Source organism: Euprymna scolopes, chromosome 29 (genome assembly GCF_053919585.1).
Source record: "Euprymna scolopes isolate OS-2025 chromosome 29, ASM5391958v1, whole genome shotgun sequence".
NCBI lineage: Eukaryota > Metazoa > Mollusca > Cephalopoda > Sepiida > Sepiolidae > Euprymna > Euprymna scolopes.
This window is the reverse complement of record NC_136510.1, coordinates 113,884,870-113,909,802: the sequence shown is the minus strand read 5'-3', so window position 1 is coordinate 113,909,802 and position 24,933 is coordinate 113,884,870. Positions and strand designations below refer to the sequence as shown.

The 24,933-nt window shown below is 34.7% G+C and overlaps 1 protein-coding gene across 1 annotated transcript; it reads left to right on the top strand.

The window, feature by feature from the left end:
* The first annotated feature begins 3,406 nt into the window (after positions 1-3,406).
* Positions 3,407-24,138, top strand: LOC145252415 (uncharacterized). Its single transcript, XM_080111802.1, has 5 exons — positions 3,407-3,456; positions 8,809-9,015; positions 11,197-11,557; positions 18,904-19,015; positions 23,550-24,138. The coding sequence occupies exons 1-5, from the start codon at positions 3,444-3,446 to the stop codon at positions 24,129-24,131; spliced, it is 1,275 nt and encodes a 424-aa protein (XP_079967928.1). The 5' UTR covers positions 3,407-3,443; the 3' UTR covers positions 24,132-24,138.
* The last annotated feature ends 795 nt before the right edge of the window (positions 24,139-24,933 follow it).

The following is a 24,933-nucleotide window of genomic DNA, read 5'->3' as shown; positions in this document are numbered from 1 at the left end:
CAGAAGTGCCGGATTTTTTTATATCTCATTTTAAATGGAAAGAAAGAATTCGACACCAAATCAAACGTTCGGTTTCCCAAGGACAGCAGCGTTTTGTTTTTATAGATAAACCACTTATTGCAGGGTATAACTTTTTGTCAAACCCATATCTCTTTTTAACATTCTAAGGGTGACTTAATATAATATCATAATTAAGTATTAATAATGTAAAGTTCTGGTGTAGGATGATTTCGGAATACGATGGAAAAAGAATAGAATTATATTTACAATATTGCAATGACTTGGCAACTGCCAACTGCAACTTAGCAACGTAAAACCTAATGTAATGTCTGGCAGCCATTTTGATTCCACAACCGTATGCGCATGCGTGTAACTGTAACAGACGACAAAGCAAATATTTTTTCAACCACTCCATTGGCAAAAATAGGATGTTTATTCCGAAAGCTGTTCTTAACATGGGGAGGTGGGGGTGTTTATTCCGAAAACCGCCCTTAACATGGGGAGATTGGGGTGTTTATTCTGAAAGCCGTTCTTAACATGGGGAGATTGGGGTGTTTATTCTGAAAGAAACAACCAATCAATGGAAAGAATCTGTTATTTTTATTTCTCTTTTTTTATTACAGATCAGTGAAAAAAGAAAGCTGTTTTATTTGAAAGCAAGAATGATATTAAAAGGTGAGTGGGAATCATTCTGGCATCAAATCGCATACGAAGCAGATTTTTAAATGTAGGATTTATTTATCAATCTATACAGGTTAATGCAAACAGATGAACATCTTACTCATGTACATTACTAATTGCTCGGTTATGAAAAAATGGTTGCCATGGATTACATTAGTTTTTACGTTGTATAACAAATGTTTTATATCTGGTAAACTACTTATCAGCCTCAAATTTAACTGTAATATTCGTTGCCAGCATACCCGAAAACGTATCAAGTCGATATTTCGAATGTGAACGGTGAGTTGTAGTTAATATAAAAAATACCGAAAAATTTATTAATTTTATTTATTGCGGACTGTTATCCTCATCTGTTTAGCTGTTGTTTCACGACGTTTCAGCCAACTATTCCTCTGGTAGTTACCACGACGGGATAGGAACCCCGAATCTCCCAACTGCATCCACAGCAATTACTGCCTTCCGTAGTTGTTTTCATCTCACCTGTGGCTACAGTTAGGAGATTCGGAGTTCCTATCCCGTCGCGCTTACCACTGACGAAGGCCAGAGAAAGAGGCCGAAACGTCGTGAAACAACAACTAAAAAGATGAGGATAATAGTCCACAATAAATAAAAATTAATAAATAATACTCATCTCAATAATGAATTCCAATTAAATAATATATATAATATATATACCGAAAAACTAGCCTAATTATTTAAAAAATGTCATTGAAATTAATATTTGTTTTCTCAAAATGTAATAATTATTTATATATTATTAGTACAAAAATTTCTATCTTATATTAAAATAAACCTTTGTGTTGTCATAATTTTCTTTAAAATGTTTGATTTCAGTAAATGTTTCATATTTGAGCTGGTGCATCTTCTACTAGTCTCTCGCTCCTAGACAAGGTTCAAAAGAGAGTCGCCAATCTGATAGGTCCTGAACTGTCATCTAAGCTTCAGCCTCTGTTCCATCGACGAAATGTTGCATCCCTCTGCCTGTTCTACAAGTATTTTAATGGTAAATGTTCTGACGAACTGCAAGCACTTGTGCCCCCACGACGTAAACACCCTCGACAAACCTGACAAGCAGCTAAATCCCACCTCTACACAGTAGAGATCCCTAGATGTAAAAGAGCTTTCTACTCCAGTAGTTTCTTCCCCAGAACCGCTAGACTCCGGAATTCCATTCCAGGTCTCTGCTTCCCCAACTGTACTAACATGCAGAAATTCAAGTGTAACATGAACCAACATCTTGCTGCTCAACTCTCTACATAGTATTCCAGTAGCTGTTGCCCCTGATAGTAGCCCACGCAGCAAAGTGGCAATGTGAATTGTTTGGAGTGAAAATGTAATAAAAAATGTGTAAGAAAAACTTTCTAAAAAACAACACACGCATTCGAAAACTTTAGAAGTTTGGGTTGAAATTAATATTTGTTTATTTAATCGATGAATGAAGAAAAAGAAAAGATATATAGGATGTCTTCGTCTTATTTCTTTACAAAAAAGAAAAAGAGAAATTATTTATAGAAAAAAAGAAATGTTATTTAAAGTAAAGGAAAAGCTTTTTAAAGAAAAGAAAATTATCTAAAGGGAACAGGAGTAATAATTTGATTTAAAGAAAAATAACATTATTAAAATTAGGTTATAGATATTTCTAATTTCAGAATTTCGAGTAATATTTGTGTATTACTTGGAAAAAATAAGAAAGAGGAAAAGAAACGTAGGAACATGACATTAGCCCAAGTAAGCTTTTCTGTCAAAACTGCACTCAGAATCTGTCTCCTACCATTAAAGATTTCCTTAGGAAAAGTATCATTTTTTTTAAATTGAGTTTTGTGTTTGTGAGGAATTTCCGGCAAAAACATAATTGTCCAAAAATATTTATCGTCTTAAAAGACAGTAAAAATTCTCTAATAAATTAAAAAAGAAAAGTTTTATTTTCCAAGCCTGTAAATAAATATTTTTTAGTTCTCTTGACGTAAAATACGTTTAAATATATTTAAACTCATGCAGATATTCCCATTAATTAATACAAAGACATGATAGCAAAAAAAAAAAAAAAAAAATTACTTAGTGCCATCAGCTAGAATCGAAACCAAAACATTTTGCGTTCCAACCGCATTCTCTAGCGATGTTGTTATCGAGTGAAAGATAATAAAGTCTAAATATTAGCACACTTGAAAAAAAAAATCAATTTTATGTGTGCATGCACTGAAAGAAGTAAAAACATGTCGGCCAGTTGAAATGAACATTTCGCATTTCAACTTGCTAATATATGTCTGTACGCGTTATTCATCAACCCAAACAAAGATTTTACTCGTCATAAACCATCCCTAGTGTATAATTACTATTTCCTGTTAATTACAGTATTATGTGATCAGTAGTTTAAGAGTTTATCTGTTAAATATTTACACACATACGTCTGCTGTTTTATTTATATAGATTTTATATTAATACAAGATACAAGTGATTCAAATTGTTCAACAGTTAAACCAGCAGAATAACTATATTTTACGAAATAATAACATTACAAACACTTTTATATTGCGATGTATAAACAACTTATTGGACGAACCATGTTTGGAAAACCCAGACGACTAACACAGGGTTTTAAACCTTAAACATGATCAACGATAAGGATGTATTTAAAGCTCCCTTCTTCCCAAAATCAAACAAACCCAGAAACAACCAATCAATGGAAAGAATCTGTTATTTTTATTTCTCTTTTTTTATTACAGATCAGTGAAAAAAGAAAGCTGTTTTATTTGAAAGCAAGAATGATATTAAAAGGTGAGTGGAAATCATTCTGGCATCGAATCGCATACGAAGCAGATTTTTAAATGTAGGATTTGTTTATCAATCTATACAGGTTTAAGCAAATAAATGAACATCTTACTTTACTTTATATATTAGATGAGGAATATATTTTTTTGGTTACAACTGTTTTATTTTACTTCTGCTTCTGGGCCCAACTCTTTTCCTGATCTACATTAATGATCTTCCAAATCACATCCTTACATCATTTGTAGACATCTATGCTGACGACACTACCATTTATGGTAGCACATCTAAGACAGTAAACGACCAAGTTCTCTCCAATTCTCTCTCCTCTGATCTTGACCACGTAGTACAATGGGGTAAAGAATGGCTGGTTACTTTTAATGCATCTAAAACCAAGCTTCTCTCTTTACATCATCAACATTCTGATCCACATCTGACATCAATTGAAATGAATGGCTCTCGTCTTCAGGAGGCCTCAAGTTTTGACAAACTTCTTGGCTTGACCATTTCATTACTCCTGATCTTAAATGGAACACGTACATCAAATCTGTTGCCAAGGCCGCTGGAAAAATGGTGGGATCTTTCTATCGATCCGGTAGATATCTCACTGCTGATGCTATTCTCTATCTATATAAGAGCCAGGTACGTCCAAGGATGGAATACTGTTGCCACATCTGGGCAGGAGCTGCTAGAAAGGACTTGGCCTGCCTTGATAGAGTTCAAAATAGACTTCGTAGCCTCGTAGGAGATGTCCTTTTCTCTTCCTTGCAACCTCTATCTCACAGAAGAGATGTTGCGAGTTTGTCTCTGATGTATCGTTATTTTCATGGAAAGTGTTCGACTGAGCTTCAATCTATGGTCCCCCCTCGCCAAACTTTCACAAGAAACACTCGTCTAGCTGTAAACACTATCAATAATTCCCCCCACTCTTTATCTGTACCTAAACCTAAACGTAGATTCTATGAACAAAGCTTCTTTCTTAGAACTGCACGCCTGTGGAATTGTCTTCCGTTTTCCTGCTTTCCGGCTGACTACAATATGGTTGTGTTCAAGTCTAACGTAAATAAGTTCTTGATGAGCCGTTCCATATAAGTTATCAACTTTACCAAATTTTCATTACTAATGATTACTATAATGTCCAATTTCTACTGTACACTCTTTAACCCTTATCCTTGAGTGGCCTCTTGGCCTTGATAATGTGGTGATGCCTATGTAAAAAAAAATCGCATACGAAGCAGATTTTTAAATGTAGGATTTATTTATCAATCTATACAGGTTAAAGCAAACAGATGAACATCTACTTTACTTTATATATAAGATGAGGAATACATTTTTTTTGGTTACAACTGTTTTATTTTACTTCCGCTTTGTTTAGCGGAAGTCAATTCTTGCCGGTGTCATCATCATGAGTTGCATCTTCCGCATTGTGCGTATTGCGAACTCATATGACTTATTTTTCGCTATTCCTTCCGATCCAGGGCAAATTGGTTGATGGACGCCTAACTGCTGAGAGATATGCAATTGGAAACAGTGTCTCTCCACCTTCTCCTTGGCTTCCTCTCTTTTTCCTTCTAGCATATCCTCATAGCATAAATTGGTTGATCGTTTGACAAGGCGAGCCTGTCCTTGTTTTATCGTTATTTCCATGGCAGATGCTCGTCTGAACTCCAATCTCTGGTCCCCCCTCGCCAATCTTTCACGAAAAACACCCGTCTAGCTGAATCCACTGTGAAAAATTTCCCCCACTCTATATCTGTGCCTAAATCAAAACGCAGATTCCATGAACAAAGCTTCTTTCTTAGAACTGCACGCCTGTGGAACTCTGTTCCGTCTGCCTGCTTCCCTCCGGACTACAACTTGGTTGTCTTCAAGTCCAATGTTAACAAATTCCTAATGAACCGCCCCCTTAAGTAAACATATCAGCAAATCTCCTCACTAACGTAATGTACTTGCAATAACCCTTATCCCTGAGTGGCTTCCGGGCCTTGATAAGTGGTGATCATTGTGTAAAAAAAAAAAAAAAGGCCGGTGTATACAAGGGAAAGTTTCTTCTGATTATTACTGGCATGACTCTACTTTTGAAAACTTTACATAAAAAGTAGCTTTTACTTTGAAAATCTATTTAAAAAGTTTACATTAAATATAGTCTTAATCTTTGCTTTTAAATATATGTAAATAAAATATATGGTAATAAAAAATATTTTTTGATTTTAAATTACATTTTTTTTTCATGTAAATATTTCAGTGTAAATACTAAAAAAATAATTTTATTTCAAGATATCAACAAAAAAAAAATCAAATTAAAAAGTATTTATCATGTAAACTTAAAAAATTCAATGTAAAAGCAAATGATATGTTTGAAAAGTATTTTTTAATAATATTTTCCAAAGTACTTTTAATATGTTTTAAAGTAGTTTTAATATGTTTTAACGTATTTTTAATGTTTTTAAAGTGAAGACTTTATTATTATTATTATTATTATTATTATTATTATTATTATTATTATTATTATTATTATTATTATTATTAAAAAAAAAATAATAATAATAATAGTAATAATAATAATGTCTGTCTGTCTGTCTGTCTGTCTGTCTAGTATATTTCCTACAAGTTTAACGCAAAACTTCATCGCTTCCAGTTTGCCATTTTCCATAGGGGTGTCCCCAGGGCTTCCTTATTGATTTAATTATTCAGCCTTTCTTCGATTTGCTGTGACTCTTCTTTCTTGTCTGTTGCGAGATCGAAACTTACCTGCATAATGGACTCTTCCAGCACGTTATTACGATGTGAGATAACACTCGCAGAGAGCAGTATTGTAATACCATAGAATCAGCAGGAGTACTAGTAATGCGCAACACATACGACTACCCATATTGAACACCACCAGATAGTAAGCTCCGCTTACCCTTTATCCTATCCTGGTAACCATTTGTTAATATATCTTTCTTATACCTAATCAGTGTTTCGTGTTTTCCTTTCGTGATTCCAACCTTGGGTCCAAATCACTGTCTTTCAATCATTCGGCATTTCTATTTGATCCGGTCGCTATTCCCATATCCATTAGTGTTTTGTATCTGTCGGATCCGGTTATTCTGTTTTTGTTTTCCCTTTGTTTACATTTATTCATTTTTTTTTACACAGTGATCACCACTTATCAAGGCCCGGAAGCCACTCAGGGATAAGGGTTATTGCAAGTACATTACGTTAGTGTGGAGATTTGATGAAGTGTTTACTTAAGGGGGCGGTTCATTAGGAATTTGTTAACATTGGACTTGAACACATCCAAGTTGTAGTCCGGTAGGAAGCAGGCAGACGGAACAGAGTTCCACAGGCGTGCAGTTCTAAGAAAGAAGCTTTGTTCATGGAATCTGCGTTTTGATTTAGGCACAGATATAGAGTGGGGGAAATTTTTCACAGTGGATTCAGCTAGACGGGTGTTTTTCGTGAAAGATTGGCGAGGGGGGACCAGAGATTGGAGTTCAGACGAGCACCTGCCTTATTATTATTATTATTATTACTATTATTATTATTATTATTATTGCCTCACATGGAGCTTCCGCACAAGTCAACAAACGATCTGATTGGAAACCTGTGGTGTTCTCTGGAGGCTGAGTGACAACAAGTCTCCCCAGACGTCCAGTTCTCTCCACCTCCTTCGATAGCATTTGCAAATGAATTTGCATCATTACAACAGCCTCTTACCATTGATTTCTCGCCGGCAGTGGCCATTGGTTTATACTGGAATTTGAGTGGCACTAAGCCTCCCCAAAGTCCCAGTTCTCTTTGACTTGTCCAACTGAGGTCTGGCTGGTGCTCTCTCCTCGGTCTTTCAGTCCTTCTTGACCCTTCTCAGTTCTTTGGTGTCACTTTTTATTGGGAGGAGCGGTGGTGAAACTATGGGGGAGTGCATGATGGGGGTGTAGAACTTGTAGATATGCAGCTCCGGTGTTCTTCATTCCCTGTAACGCTTAGTCGTTATATTGTCTTCTTGTATTATTCTGCGCATTCAAGGATTTTCCTTAATATTTCCGTCGTTTTCATTATCGTTAGTCGTTGTATTTTTGCAGTTATTCCTCTGATTCCAATTTCTGACATTGTTTTTCCGAAGTTTTTCAGAATTGTTCCTAGTGCTTCTACTATTATCGGTACTATTTTGATTTTCTTCATCATCCAAATCCCTTTTAACTCTCTGGTTAGCTCTATGTATTTGCTTCGTTTCTCCTTTTCTTTCATACTCACCCTGTGGTCAGCTGGGACAGCAAAGTCTACAATTTGACAGGATTTTTCTTTCTTGTTAATTATTACGACATCTGGTCTTCTTGCTTGGATGGGGTTGTCCGTCTGTATGACCATGTCACATAGGATTTTGTGGTTCTCGTTTTCGAGTGCTGTTGCGGGTTTATGCTTGTACCATTTGTCTGTACGCTTTAAATGCAGTCGTTTGCACAATTCCCAGTGCACCGCCCTTCCCACTTGGTCATGCCTGTTTTTGTATTCCTTTTGGGCCAGTTTTCTGCATTCACCTATTATTATTATTATTATTATTATTATTATTATTATTATTATTATTATTATTATTATTATTATTATTGTTATTATTATTATTATTATTATTATTTGTATTCACTGGAAGTTCTCACACAGGTCATGATCAAGTATTGCTCACTGACAGTAGCCAGTGGTGTTCCCTGCAGTCTGGGTTGCAACAAGTCTCCCCAGATTTCAGTATTCGCCACCTCTTTCGATAACATTTGCAAATGAATTTGCTTTATCGCAATAGCCACAATGAGCATTGGTCTTCACTGATATTTGGGCGGCAATAAGCTTCCCCATTGTCTTAGTCCTCTTCGCACTCACGCAGTGTAAGGCTTGTTAGTGCTCTCCTCCTCCCATCGGCTTTTCTATCGTCCATGACCTTCATGACTATTTGGTGTGGCGTTAGTTGATGCTGACACTTTTTTATTTGAGGGTGGTGTGGTAAATGATACAGTTTCAATTTCCGTGATTCCATGCAGTGTTTCGCTGTGTTTTACTTCTGTAGCAGTTTCTATATGTCCGACTAGTGCCTGTAGCTTATGCATAGATGTATATCTTAACTTCTTGTATAGAATCGCATACATCTTCCTTGCAATATTTTCATGACGCCTCTTGTACTCCTTTCCTGACGATGTGTTGTACGTTTTCACCTTTCTTCTTCTCCTTTCTTCTTCTTCTTCTTCTTCTTCATAATAATAATAATAGTAATAATAATAATAATAATAATAATAATAACAGCAACAACAACAACAATAATAATAATAATAATAATAATAATATCATCATCATCATCATCGTCAATATCAATATCTTAACTTCTTGTAGAGAATTGCACGCGCCTTTTGAAGCCTTGCGTCCTTGTGAGAATCGATCCATGTGACTGTCGTTATTATTATCAATGCAGTCCGCAAGACATCCTGCGGAGGCGTTGCGCCAAGGGTGCAGTCTTCAATGCCCAGACACAGAACTGTTTTTTTGCATCTCTTCAAATCTGTGATATCCACAAACCGTGGTCTCGATGCAGACTGGCAGGTAAGTAAACACGTATTCTTGCAATTATCTTTAATCACTTTTCACCCTAAGTAAATTTCATACTAACCGAGCGCGTTGAACTCCGAAGCTATGGGTTTGGACTAGCAACGAATTATACTTTGTCCGTTGTCGTTGCTCGGAGTTCATGTTGTAAAGATAGACCTTCCTTCCGTAAACAAAATCTCTTAGCGTCGGTTACTAAGGTCTATCTTTACAACAGGAACTCCGAGTAAGGTTACACGGTGTTTTTCTCTGTTTATTTTTGCGTTGCTTCGCTTTTTCAAAGTCGCTGATGAGCTGTATGGATTTCATTCAGCCACAAATGGTTGATTCAATACAATAAAACCACTGGTCCGCCTTTGGAATATGTGTTTATATAGTTTATAAATAAATCAATCAATTATATATATATATATATATATATATATATATATATATATATATATATATATATATATATATAGTAAGTTATAAAATATATATGGCGATTAAGCTACACTGAATATTCTGCGTTTCATCCACTATGCGCTTATAAGCCTGACGAATCCTATAGTTGGATGAAACGCAGAATATTCAGTGTAGCTTAATCGCCATATATATTTTATAAATTACTAACTAGCTCTACCTACGTATTGAGCACTTTTGAAGTAAATACTTAAAGTTTACGCATAAATCTATACTTTCGTATATTAGGTTTATGTGAGTAAATGAAGTATATATATATATATATATATATATATATATATATATATATATATATATAGAGAGAGAGAGAGAGAGAGAGAGAGAGAGAGGACATAGCTCTGAAACTACCACCTCACTACCGCTCCTACCACGGTGAAGGCGGATTGACTTTTTGGGGACGGTGAAGCTGTCGGTGGTGAAAAAAGAAATGTCTTCCGGCCATTTTCTGTTTTCTCGTTTAAACTGAAAAACGACGATTAAATCAGTGTATTATTTGATTATTTATCGCATCAGCTTGCCCGAAGACATTCCGGCATTTATTTTCATCGATCATTGATCATACAATCCGTGGCAGATAATTTTGAGTGAAAAACTGACGCTACCTAGTTTCGAACCCTGTACCCCCATCGTGGCACAAGAGTAAATGTTAACATCAATTTGCAGCCCTCTTGAGTTTAGTCTACGCCTTCTTCCAAGTCAAAACATGACACATCGCTCAATACGTCCTGTGTCTGACATATAGATGGCGCCACTAATAAAAATCTTTATACATTATATTATATATATTACAAAAAAAAAAAAAAGGTTGAAAAATATATCACAAAGGCAAGCTACCAACATGAGGCTAACTTATTTTGTTTCAACTTATTTTAAAGGTTTATTTACTTTGAAACGAAAATAGTGTCAAGTTTGTTTAGTTATAATGAAAAAAAAAAAAGATGGATTTGGTATAGCAATTTGGACCCTCAATAATGGCTCAACTATCGAAAATTAAACAAAATATTGGTAGAAACTCATCTTATAACTATCACTAATTGTGCGAAAACGTAATCCTCTACCAGTATTTTTTTTAGCGAGGGTAGAATGCTCTCGTTTCGTCAGCCATGACCCGGCAGAAGCCAGGTAATTCAAAGTTGTATTCTAAGTATCGCCCCCACTGAGTATTGAACCTTCAACATCCAGAAGAGTGTCTTGTACAACTAGATTTTACCCAGTATTTTATCCGTTACGTTGTGGTTGACATAACGAAAATAAGCTACCCCGAGGATTAAATAAGGAGTTCCATTCGAAATCCTTTGCAGATTTCCGAGTTCGACAGAAAGATTCTCAAGTTCGACAGAAAGATTCCCGAGTTCAACAGAAAGATTTCCGAGTTGGACAAGATACACATGAGGAAGATCAGAGGTAAAACCAGTCAAAACGAAAATAACACTCCAAATGAGAGCAGCAGTCCGAAGAATCCAAAAAATATGACTAATAAATCCTCATCTCAAAAACTCGGAAACAGAAAGGAAACTGGTTACATCTTCTAATTTTCTAAATAATAATCGTATTTTGGGTGTCACCTGAACTGAGGATTGAAGCTTTAACTGCTAGAAGAGTGTAACGTTTACAACTGAATCACTAACTACTTTATCCACTGCGCCAAATAATAAAGATGAACAGTAATATTAAATTAATTATTTTCTATATTTTTGCCAATCTTTTCTTTTGCAGATGTTGGTATTTCCGACGATCAAATCCAATCTGTATCAGATTGCAGAACGTTTTGGCCGGAACAAATGAGGGATTGGAATCTCACATTGCGCAGAAGAACGAGAGAATATACCAAAACTACGTTGGTCACACAAACAAAGAAAACAACAGAAACATTATCACAAACAACAAACGCAACTTCCGTCCAAACAACTCTTGTTGATGACAACGTCTGGTCCTCAAGTGTTACGTTGTCGAATAGTTTTGAATTTGATACTCCGGAAGCAAATACCTATATCCCCATCATCGTTTGTGGAATGGTTGCCCTCGTCGTTTTTATTGCCATTATAATTTTCTGGCAAAAAAGGTCTGACGTCAAAAAGTAAGCAGTGTTTCTACATATAAATTTAACTTTACAACTGAAGCTTAACTTTAAAGCTCAAGCTTAAAAAAAAGCTTAATATTAGACTTTACAAAGCTCAATTTCAAATTAAAAGAAGTTTGACTATTTATGTACGACACATAAAAGCACGACAAGGCGCGACAAATGGCTCCTGCTGATTCTTTATTCGTGTGCCATTAAGGCACGTCATTCGAGCAAGCTGGGATTAATGTGTCAAGAGTAAAAGGAAGCAAACGATTTCAAGTTAGACTGATTGCGATGCTGTTTTTTCTCGCTAAAAATTTTTGTAAAAAAGATAAAACAATTTTTCTTTCAGACTGACCAAGATTTATGATCATTAAATACTTTGTTAATATATTTCCTTTTTATTGTCATTTTTTGTAAGCATTTAGTATTTAAACAGTTACTATAGAAAAACGAAATCACTATAGAAAGACAAAAGCATATTTGCCACGTTAAAAAGGAAATATGCTTTTCTTTTAACTGAAAGGAACATTTAATCTTTTTTTATTTTCATCGAGTCTGAAAAAAAATCTTCTTTACTTTTTACCATGGTTTTTAGCGAAAAAAAAAACCCCCAACAAAAACAGCGGGAGCAATTTGTGGTAGTTTAATTTGTCGTGCCTAAATTTGACATGCGTTATTTTGTCTTAACTTAATTTGACGTTCCAAATTTTGTGCCTAAATTTTCGTACGTTAATATGACGTGCTTGAATAGGTCGTATCGAAATTTATCGACCCTAATTGTATCATGCCTAAATTTGTCATGCCTAAACGTTACACTAATAGATAATCAACAGGTGAAGTTGTCGTAAATTTGTCGTGCATAATTTTCTTGTGCCTAAATTTGTCGTATCTTAATTTGTCATAACTTAATTTGTCGCCCAAAAGGTTGTTTTGCCTAAAGTTTCGTGCATTAATTAAAGCACGACAAATGTACGACAACTAGCTCTTACTGAGTCCTTATTTATGCGATATTTAGGCACGTCATTTGAGCAATGATTCTCATGTCAAGAATAACAAGAAGCAACCGATTTTAAGTTAGATGGATTGCCATGCTATTTTATGCTAAAATTTTTGGAAAACATTAAAAAAAGTTTTATTTTTTCAGCCTGAGGTTGAGAAAACTAAATAATTTGTTGATATATGTATTTTTCATTGTAATTTTTTGTAAACATTTACACTCAAGCAAAAAACATTTATGATTTTAAAAACATAAAAAATACGTTTTTATTTTAACTTGGGAAATTTCTTTATATTTTAGCCACGTATTTTCTTTAAACAAATATTTCCCCAAAACTGATAAATAATTTGTTTATTTTTTTTACAAGCATTTTTAGTGAAAAACAAACAAACAAGCAAACAAAAAAAAAAATAAAACAAAACAAAAAACAAAAACAAAATGAACCATTTGTTGTGCATTAATTTGTCGTACATCAACAGTTAAACCCGTCGGGATTCTTTTAATTTGAAGTTAACAATGGAAGGCCATTAAAATAAAAAAATGTTCAACCCATTAAAATAAAAAAGTTCAACCACAATTAAGAAAACTTCACACCAAAATAAATATAGCCGCAAAGAATATCTGTGATACTTCGAAATAACCTGTCTGTTGATAAGTATATATATATATATATATATATATATATATATATATATATATATATATATATATATATATTCTAATGCATTAACCTGATAAAATTTATTGTATATATTGCGAACCTCTTCCTCCTGATGAGAAGATTTGCATTCTTCGAAACTCCATGGAATAAGGGGTTTTCTTGTTTTATATGTACTACTTGTCGAATAATTAAAATTTTGTATGCGTTCCTTACAGGTGTAAAAGCTTTTAAAAAAATTGGAAATATTTTTTTTCAATTTTAGGAATTTTATATTTTATATATATATATATATATATATATATATATATATATATATATATAATTTACATAAGGAAACACGTTGCTCCCTCCCATCATTATATTTAGCCCCAATCCTCCGACTCTCTCGTCAATGACCATCCCTCTTGAAGAAGCCCGCATAAATCGGGCGAAACGTTGAGTATCCAGGTCCTTCCACCTCCATTTTATTTCATATATATATATATATAAAATAAAATATAAAATTCCTGAAATATATATATATATATATATATATATATATATATATATATATATATATATATATATATATATATGTCTGTGTAGTATATGTTTATGGAGAAATATGTTTAATCAATTATATTTCACCTTTTATTTATACCAGTCCTTTAATTTATGAAGCTCGATGTAATTACAGAGCAAATACAAATACAAAAATTGACAAAATAATCACATGACTGATTCTGCGCTACGAAACAGATACTGTCAAGAATTGTGAATGTCAACGTATTTAAAGAAATAAACGGTAAGATGATCAGCATCTTGACATTTAGAATTTGGAATATAGATATTTGTCATTTATATATATATATATATATATATATATATATATATATATATGTGTGTGTGTGTGTGTGTGTGTGTGTGTGTGTGTGTGTGTGTGTGTGTGTATTAAGTTAAGGCGATAAAGCGTAAAATTTCATAGGAACTTTATTACACTATCAAGTCAATAAGGGTTACAGAAAGAGGAACGAGGGAAAAATCTCTATTGGTCATGACATTTCGAAGCTAAATGCTTCTCGTCAGAAGTGGATAAAACGCCGGCATTATAAAAAAGTAAAGGCATTATACAAAAGTAAAGGCAAGTGGACAACACCGTATTTGAAAACATTCAGAGTATAAATAGAAAATTTTTTTGAATTCGGAAAAATGTTTATTGGGGGCAATATGATGGGGTAGAAAGGGACGAAAAGCGATATGATGGTGATAAAAAGGTCAGAAAAGAATAATAAATTTTAAAAAAATATACAAAACAATATATAAGAAAATGAAATACTAAAATTTTTTTATATATACATACATTGTATATATATATATATATATATATATATATATATACTAGCAAAAGTACCCGTCGTTGACTAGGTTCAAAAACAGCCTACAGAAAATCGACTCTGATTTATGAAAGTATGATAGGTTATGAAAAGGAAGGGTTGTAATGAGATAGCCTCGAATTTGGGGGTATCAAAACCAAAGCAAAATATGATGAAAGTAAGAATAAAATAGATAAACCCCATAATTTATTATACCATACCTGTTCACACGGAAACACTTATCACAATATTCTGTGGATCTATATTAAAAAACCTTGTTAAACTTTGTGACATATTTCCATTCTATGGAGGTCAGGTGCGAACGAACACCCCATAATTTTATTATACTATATTTCTTCAAACTGAAACATAATTATCAAAGTATGCTTACGCAGATAGATATGAAAAGTCTTTATTAAAGTTTGTGCCTATTTCCATTCTATGGAGGCCAGGCGCGAACGCAGACCCCCACACTTTTATAATACCATCTCTATTTAAGTTAAAACATACTTATCAAAGTATTCTTATGTACATCTATATCAAAAACACTTGTAAACGTTTTCTTTTAATTTTAAATTTTTTATTTCCATACTTTGGGGGCCAGGCGCGAACGCAGGCCCCACAATTTTAATGAACTACCGTTCTGCCAGATCAAACATACCCATTCCTGTGTCTCGATACATCTTCTATCATTATATGTAATCAGTTTTTTAAAATAGTAAACCATATAGGAGCCTATTCGTGACCACACACACACACACACACACACACACACACACACACACACACACACACACACACACACACACAGCTTTATATTATATTATATATATATATATATACATATATATATATATATATATCTGTGTGTGTGTTGCTACGTGAGTTCATTAAAAGTTGAAATTCGATTAGAGATTAAAATAAGAAATGGCCAAGGGATGTTCAGAGACTAAAATCTTGATAGAATCTTCTGCGAGTCTTGAATCTTCTGCTTGTTCAACAGAAAAAGATTGTGTTAAGAAGACAATCATAAATCAATGTGGTAGGTTTGTGCTAATCGATTTTCTCGCGGAGAAATAGCAATCGAGGCTATTTCGAGGAGGAACAGGTCAAAGATGACGACACAAAGTAATCACTTAGCGATGCAATATTGCTGTCCAGATGAGAAAGGTCAAAGGTCAAAATCTATATAGGACTTTTACAATTATAAGTTGCTCTTTGAAGACAAGAGGGATTCCGTGTTAGTATATTATAGTTTGGATATTAGAGTTCTAGCAGGTAAGCCAACACAGATAGGATTCAAACTCGGCAGGTGCGAATCCCAAACAGTGTTTGAAGTGCGTGATAGACGTAATTTATACCGTCGTTGACTCTGGTGTCGGCTACGTCGAATTCGAATCTTAACCGATCTATTGTGATAAATATAATAATAATGATCTTTTAAACGCCTCGGCCGAACGCTCACAGGAAACATGAGTTGGAACAATTGCATTGAGAGTATCGCAAGGACCGCTGCGAAGAAGGTAGGTTCTCTCTACCATGCTAGAAAGATACTAACGCCCGAAAGTATTCTGTACCTCTATAAGACCACCATTCGCCCATGTATGGAGTATTGTTGTCATATTTGGGCTGGTGCATCTGCTACTAGTCTCTCGCTCCTAAACAAGGTTCAAAAGAGAGTCGCCAATCTGATAGGTCCTGAACTGTCATCTAAACTTCAGCCACTGTCCCATCAACGAAATGTTGCATCCCTCTGCCTGTTCTACAAGTACTTTAACGGTGAATGCGCTGACGAACTGCAAGCACTTGTGCCCCCTCGACGTAAATACCCCCGACAAACCCGACAAGCAGCTAAATCCCACCCCTTCACAGTAGAGATCCCTAGATGTAAAAGAGCCTTCTACTCCAGTAGTTTCTTCCCCAGAACAGCTAGACTTTGGAATTCCCTTCCGGTTCCCTGCTTCCCCAACTCTACTGACATGCAGAAGTTCAAGTGCAACGTGAACCGACATCTTGCTGCCCAACTCCCTACACAGTAGCCCTGATGCCTATATCTCTGATAGTAGCCGCCTACAACAAAATGGCAATGTGCCTTGTTTGGGGTGAAAATGTAAAACAAAAAATATACGCTAATACTGCTGGGAAAGGTAGTTATGAACCTCCCAATCCCACTAACTACTAATAAATAGAAACGTGCGTTCAATTAATTGTATACACTGAATCGTATTCAATAAGAATTGTGCTTTGGCATTAAATAATACTAAAATGGTTGATATGCCGTTAAATAGAGCAAATCAAAGGAAACAACACAATGCTTAATAAGTTGCTATCATGATCTACCAGTTTGGAATAGCATCTCTCACTCTCATTCTCTCTTTATACATACAGCCATACGTACTTATATATATATATATATATATATATATATATATATATATATATATATATATATATGTGTGTGTGTGTGTGTGTGTGTGTGTGTGTTAAGGTTTGTGTTCCTTGATAGAAGCGCTGGTTGTTTGAATAAATTAAATATGTATTAGATACGCATTATTACAGATATTTATTTTGTTTGAAATTTATATTGAAATTTATTAATATATTTAGAAGATACATTTCATCATCAATATGTCTTGTTGCCATGTTATTGTTGGAGCATAGAATCAGTAGAAGTCTGTTTGTTGTTTTTACGGTAGTCTTTTCAAATATCAGAATGGTGCGTAAGTCACGCGGAATTCACGTCAGGCTTTGTGTTCCTTGATAGAAGTTCTATCAACAACAGCAACAGAACCCGAAAAAAACAGGAAAAAAAAAAAACAAAACAAGAAAAACTTAACCACATTAGCAGTATGGGTTAAGGAATTAAAGAAAAATAAAATTGAATATAAATTAAGATGGTCCATAGTAGATAGAGCGAAAAATATAAACTAAGCAAATAAAAAAGATGCAGTCTTTGTATACTAGAAGCATACCATATACTAATATCAGAAGAGAAATTATTAAACAGACGACAAGATGTAATTCACGGATGTCTGCACAGAAATCGATACTTAATTTCACGCATTAGACCAGATTAAAAACAAAAAACAAAAAATAAATAACATAAACGGAAATGTAGAGCGAGTAGCATAAAAAAGAAAAAAAGAACAGCATAGATTAATACACCATGTAAGAATAATGTTAACATAAATAAAACAACAAAATTGATCGTAAGAATATAATAAAAAAATGGATAAATATAATTAAAAATAAATAAAATGAAAAAGAAAGTAACAATTAAATAAAGAAAGGGAAAAACAAAACGTATAATATAGGTAACGAAAAAGATATAAGGAAAGTAACTCTAGTAATAAAAATATATTCCATGATAGTGACCTCCCCTTGAAACAAAGACATTAACTAATAAATAAGAATTCGAAACTAACAAAAGGAATATTAGAATAAACACGCATAAATGCAGAAATAAAAATAAAAAATAGGAAAGAATAAATAATAGGAAAAAATGGAAATTAAGACAAAAAATAAAAAAATACGAAAGTATGGTTTAAAACAGAAATTTTGGTTAGTATGACACCCAAGATGGCCGACCTGTAACAACGTGGGGATGAAATTTCTTTTCCCCAGACACCAAGTTTATCATGTACAAAATCAACCTTTGGTTAGTAACATGGAATGGAAACAACATCTGATGAGTTGGTGAGAACAGGAAATTTTTATGAACACACAAAATCATAAAATTGCCATCCCATTAACGAAACGGCTGTAATGAAGAAATCTAAGATGAAATCAACAAAAGTAACAAAAAAGAAAAAATGTAAGTCTTTGAATTTCAACAAAGTTTTGGACTATATATGCTCTGCACCTATAAAATAGATACATTAAGCTTCACTCGAAAATAACGGTGATTCAGTTTTTATTATAACAATCTCAACCGTTAAACGAAAACGGTATAGATTGAAATTAACAATATTTCAAAAATAAACATTTATAATATATTCAAGCAAACATTATTGAATGCTTTGCTTTATTCTTTTTTATTTTCATATAATCTTTTTTATATCGAAATCGAAAATATTAATAAAAGTTCCATAATATCCTTCCCGATAAAGAGAGCAATAAAGCGTTCTCATGGGAAGGTTTGGCTCAGAAACCAACCCTAGAATAATGCAGAAGTCCTGTTAGCTACCGTATAGCCATGATTGTCGCTCTTTTACGATGGTAAGGAAGAGCTGGATGCTGGGTCTAGTAAAATAATAAAAAACAAAACAAATGTATACTTAATTTATAGCTGATAGCGACTACACAATGATGATGATGATGATGATTTTATAATCTTCGATTTTCACAGTTTAATCGGCGGCTTTTGTTGCTTTGGTAAAAAGGAGAAGGCAAAAAGTATTTGCAATCCGGGTTACGAAAATACGATAGCAACGTTTGACTCTCGCTTGGATATGACCACAGTAAGTATATTGTGTATAATTACCCGCCTATTTTTCTTTCTCTGTCTGTCTGTCTGTCTGTCTATCTATCTATCTATCTATCTATCTATCTATCTATCTATCTATCTATCTATCTATATACTAGCCCAGTGCTCTTTTCCGGTTATACAATATGCTTAAATATATTTTAATTTATGTAGATTGTGTATGTATGTATTATAGAATCAATCCTCTATTGATTATTATATATTACAGGGAATAATTTTCCCGGTGGACTAATTCGTAAAAAAGAATAAAATAAAAATAAAAATAAATAAATAAATAAGTAAATAAATAAAAAAGATTAAAAAAAATAATAATGATAATGTCGTTCATCACATTCCGTCTGTGTTTGTTTACAATATCACGTCAGCTGATATTTGGCTTGATGATAAATGCCCTGGAAAATTCACTTTTAATTAATGTTTAGTTTAAAAGTATACAAACGAAGAAATAATTTCAAATGGTAATTCTTCTTTTATCCTAAATTGAACTCATTATCAATAATAAAAAAAGCAAAATGGTGAGGTACACTCGGGTTTGGACAGAGAATCATTCGATATGTAGTCGAATGCTCTACCACTAACCTGTATCTCCAAATTTATAAATCTGTTTTTTTTTTTTAAGAAGGAAAAATTTGCTGAAATTTTATTGTCTTCCTTGGCCGGTGTAACGTAAAATATTCCCCCGTATTTTTTTTATCTATAAGAGAAAAAAGCTATTTTTAAGATCGGGTTTTTCGATTTTGGATATTTTTTTATGAATTTATGTGCATATCTAAGAACACTGCCAGACATATAAATTAACTTTGTGTGAAATTTACAGAAGATAGGCTCAGCCGTTTCGGAATGTATGAGGAAGAAACTCTCTTTTTCTCTCTCTCACACACACAAACGCGCACACAAAGTGATTATTATATAATAGTAAAGATTATATAAAATGAAACTTTGTGTGTGTGTGAGTTCGTTCCTATTGATTCGGAAACGGCTGGACCGATTTCTTTGAAATTACATACAAATTTAGTTTATGTGCCTGGGAGTGTTCTTAGATATGGTTTGTATCGGATTGCGTTTGATAAGTATCGAAAATCGATAATCGAAAAATCCGATTAAAGAAGGAAGTCCGATTTCGAGCAAAGTTAACACTTTTATACAACCTAACGCCACAAGTGCATTTGAGCTGTTTTACCACCGCACAAACAGAAATGCCAAGCCTATAAACTCAACTTTAGATTCTTTTATAAGACAGGTGCGCGTTCGAAATGAACGTCTCTTTTTAGGACCCAATTAAACCATAACACTTAACTTTTGTCATTTTAACTTTAATTCAAATGATTATGCAAAAATAATTAAAAAAAATCAACACTTGGTTCTTTGATAAAACAGGTGCGCTTTCGAAATGAATGTTTCTGTTCAGAGAACAACATTCATTAACACTAAACGAAAACGGATTATAATGTCTACCATCGTTTTCCTCACTTGCATAAAACATTTTTATCCTGTCGCAGAAAGCCTTACACATTTTCAATTTCCATTGTTTCGCACAATTTATTTGCGCATATTTCCTTCTTATACGTCTTAGACTTTGTACCAGCGGAAATAGTCGCTTTTCTAAAAGCATTTATGTTAATCGCAACCAAAACAAAACAATGACATTTTCTTTCAACGTCTGCTTTGTCAGGCTTCTGAATACTTTTTCCTGGGGGTGGGAGGGGTCCTTCGCCCACTTTAGTGGCTTCGTTCAGATTTGTCTTTACTTAGTTTAAACTACTCAATAAAAATAATTATAAAGTACAGGTTGGAACGATAAATTTTTCGCTCGAAAGATAACATTATTTTAAAAATTTTATTGAAAAAATCAATTTAGGTAACTTGATTATGTAGTAGAGCTGACATCTATTCAATGTTGCCGTCTTCAGCCTCAATCACTGCCTCAAATACGTATCCGGAACTGGGAGCATATCTTTTCCACAAGCAGCGACAGGAGCTCGGCCAATACTCGGCGAATGGTGGCGATCAAGATGGCTTTGGTGTTGTAGTATGTCATGTTGGTAATGTTCTCGACGTATGACCAAATAAAGTAGTCTCGTGAGTTCAGGTCGAGGGGAAATGGGCCAGTGAGAGAAAAGGTACAAAGTCGTAGCACTCCTTCTGAAGCCAAGCCTGAGTCGCTTTGGACTTGTGAACCGGCATCAAGTCCTGTCGCCACACCCAGGGTCTGCCTGCGGCCACCTCATTGCACCAAGGGATCAGCACACTTTTCAGCACATCTAGATACACTTTGATGTTGACTTTCAAGCCGACTTCGAAGATATAAGGCGGCATGGTGTGGTTCTTACTTGAAACATCATAACCGTGCCCGGAAACTTCGTTGAGTATTACCCTCAAGCACTGAACCGTCTAGATTTGCATTTTGATGGTTTTAGCAATCGTTCTGTTGTCATAACTTTGATCGATAGAGAGCAGGAGTTGTATAGCGGCGCATCTCCAACATCGCTCGTGTAACATTGTGTCACGTGCAAACATGATAGAGGGCTCCTATCGCTCTTGGGATTAGGATAAAACTGGCCAACTAGTAGATGGTCTGCAAAAACAAAAGAAAACCGGTTTTCATCAAACGGAAATGGAATCATATCGTCTTTACTAGGGCGATAATTTTATCATTCCACACTGTAATGCGGTGATTAAACTTCACATTTTTCTGTATCGTTGACTGCATTGTTAGGTGAAGGTATAGAATAGTTACATAGCACCCTACCCTCCGCATGCTAATAACGGGTTTCATAATGATAATGTTATTATTTTAGCATGATACCTTTATTTCATCAAAAAGGAAAGTTTTTTTTTGGGGGGGTTTACTTCGATGCATTTCTATATCAATAAATAATACTTTAATATTAGCGGGATCTGTGAAAATTCCACGAAGTGTGAATGGAGACGCTCTGATATTATTTTTTGTAAACACTGCTAAAGTATTTATCCAAGCTAGCACGAACGCCCGGCAAAGCCCGGTCGTAAAGCACGCTTACATATGATATTTTAATTCTTGCATATTTCTTAAAATATTATTATAGAGTTAATGATCTATCGATTTTTATATATTATAAAGTTGCGATTTCAAAAATAAAAAAGAATATATCCATATGACTTGGGTGCATCAGCTTGAATCGAAACCGAAATAAAAAAAAAACTATGAAAAAATGTATGTATATATATATATATATATATATATATATATATATATATATATATATATATATATATAACTTGAGTTCCTTCAGCCATAATCGAAACTGAAACCAAAACTTATGAAGAATTAAAATTATTTATAAAGAATAGATGATTTAAGTGCCATCATCTATAGTCTAAACCGAAATCAAAACTTATGAAAAATTCTTGGTAAAATTATTTATCACAAGAAAAAGAACATAACAGAAACACTAGAGGATGACCTCCAATCTGTAGTGGAATGGGGACAAAAATGGTTGGTCACATTCAATGCTGCTAAGACTAAGCTTGTTTCCTTCAATAACTACAAGAAACCTTTTCTACAACCAATAGCAATGGCCAAGAACACATTGCCTGAAAGTACTTCTTTTAAACTCCTTGGCCTAACGTTTACAGGGAATATGAACTGGAATAGATATATTGAGAGCATTGCCAAGGCTGCTGCAAGGAAGGTTGGCTCCCTCTACCGTGCTAGAAAACTACTTACGACTGACAGTATCCTATACCTCTATAAGGCCACCATTCGCCTATGTATGGAGTACTGTTGTCACATCTGGGCTGGTGCATCTGCTGCTTGTCTCTCGCTCCTGGACAGGGTTCAAAAGAGAGTCGCCAACCTGATAGGTCCTGAACTGTCATCTAGGCTTCAACCTCTGTCCCATCGACGAGATGTTGCATCCCTCTGCCTGTTCTACAAATACTTTAATGGTGAATGCTCTGACAAACTGCAAACACTTGTACCTCCCCGACGTAACTACCCCCGACAAACCCGACCAGCTACTAAGTCTCATCCCTTTACAGTTGAGATCCCTAGGTGCAAGAAAGCCTTTTACTCCAATAGTTTCTTCCCCAGAACTGCGGGTCTTTGGAACTCCTTTCCGGGATTCTGCTTTCCCAACTGCACTGATATGCAGAAGTTCAAGTGTAATGTTAGCAAACATCTTTCTACTCATCTCCCTTCATAATGACCCCGCTAATTAAGTCCCTAATAGTAGCCCTCCTGCTTCAAAGTGGCACTGTGCCTTGTTTGGGGTGAAAATTGAATTTAAAAAAACACTTAAACGAACCGGATGTAAGCGCAATAAACACACACACACACACACATACACACACACATACACACACACACGCTATCGTATTAATATATAGATGATCAATTCTTATCTAAAAAACATTCTGGAACATAAGTAAATTTCACCTTCCAGTCTATTTCTCTTCTTCTATATTAAGCATCACTATAGTTCAATTTTGGGTTTACCGCGTTTTTTTTTTCTTGTTTATTCTTTCAGGGAGAACACGTCTACAGTGAGATACCCCATCTTAACCCTGAGTCTGTTGTGAACCGCCCTTTACCACAGACACCACAACAACCACGAGCGTCGACGTTTGCAGGATTCGGCTGTCTAGACGTTGCCATTCGTAAAGAACAAGCGCTGGTTCAGCGGACGAACACCGCTTGTCAAACGTACGACAAACTGACAAGCAGAAAAGACCGCGGCCTCATCGACGCACAGGAACGCTTCGCCAACGAACACCGAGTGTCCCGCGAGAAAACCCGTCACGGAAAAAAGAAAATGGCCGCTCGGTTGTCGGCGTCCGATGGTAAGACCCAAGTCTCTGAACAACAGCAACAAGAGACAGACGAAAGGAGAACCGGAAAACACAGAAATCACAACGTAACTAGACTCGGAATCGCGAGGAGACTGGATGGGATTAAAGAGGATTTAGAATTAACGATGATTCCAAATCCTTGTGACAGCACGGAAACACTCGACTCGGAAAATATTGCTGAATCTTCAATTGAAATAAACAATTCCGATGAATATTCTGGAGTTTGGCATGGGGTTTCGATCAATAGAAAGCAGAAATAAATTAGATTGGCGCGAATGGAATCACGTGACTTTAAATGACGATGCTGCTTAAAAAATAAATAAATACAATTTAAAATCTTTAACTTTCTAAATACACGCCTTCAATAAGTTTCCAGACTTTTTTTGTACACTCATTTAAAATTGTCATAGACTCTTGAAAATTCAGTATGTTATTGCTATACATCTTATGAGATGACTGATCAATTTTTATGAGTTCGCGTTCAAATGAATAGTTATAGCACACCCTATTAAAGCCTGATTGTCACAGCTGGTGAATTTCAAAAATGCAATCTGGACGTGAGGACACTTTAGAAGAGATATGCAATAAAATTTTGTTTTAAACTTGAAATAAATGCCACATAAACGTATGGAATCTTCAGACTGCTTTTGGACTATCTTGCATGTATCAAGCGTCGGTTTTCGATTGGCATAAGAGATTCAAGGAAGCAGTGAGTCTGTGATTGATGATGAGAGGTGTAGGAATAGTAAGGAAGTCAGAATACTAGATTTGATTGGCCAAATAAAGAATTCCATGGATAAGGATTGTCGTGTATCTATAGAGACAATAAGTGCACGATTTGACTATTTGACCAAGATGGGCGTCAAGACAGTTCCTTACGATCTTTATAGTCCAGACCTTGCTCACTGTGACTTTTGGTTATTCTCTAAGCTCAAGGAAAACCTTAGCGGCTGTCGTTATGAAACAAGTGACGAGATGAAAGAGGCTTCGACCAGTATCATTGACACGTTACCACAAGAGGAGTTTTATGGGTCCTTCCAGAAGATGTTGGAACGGTACAAC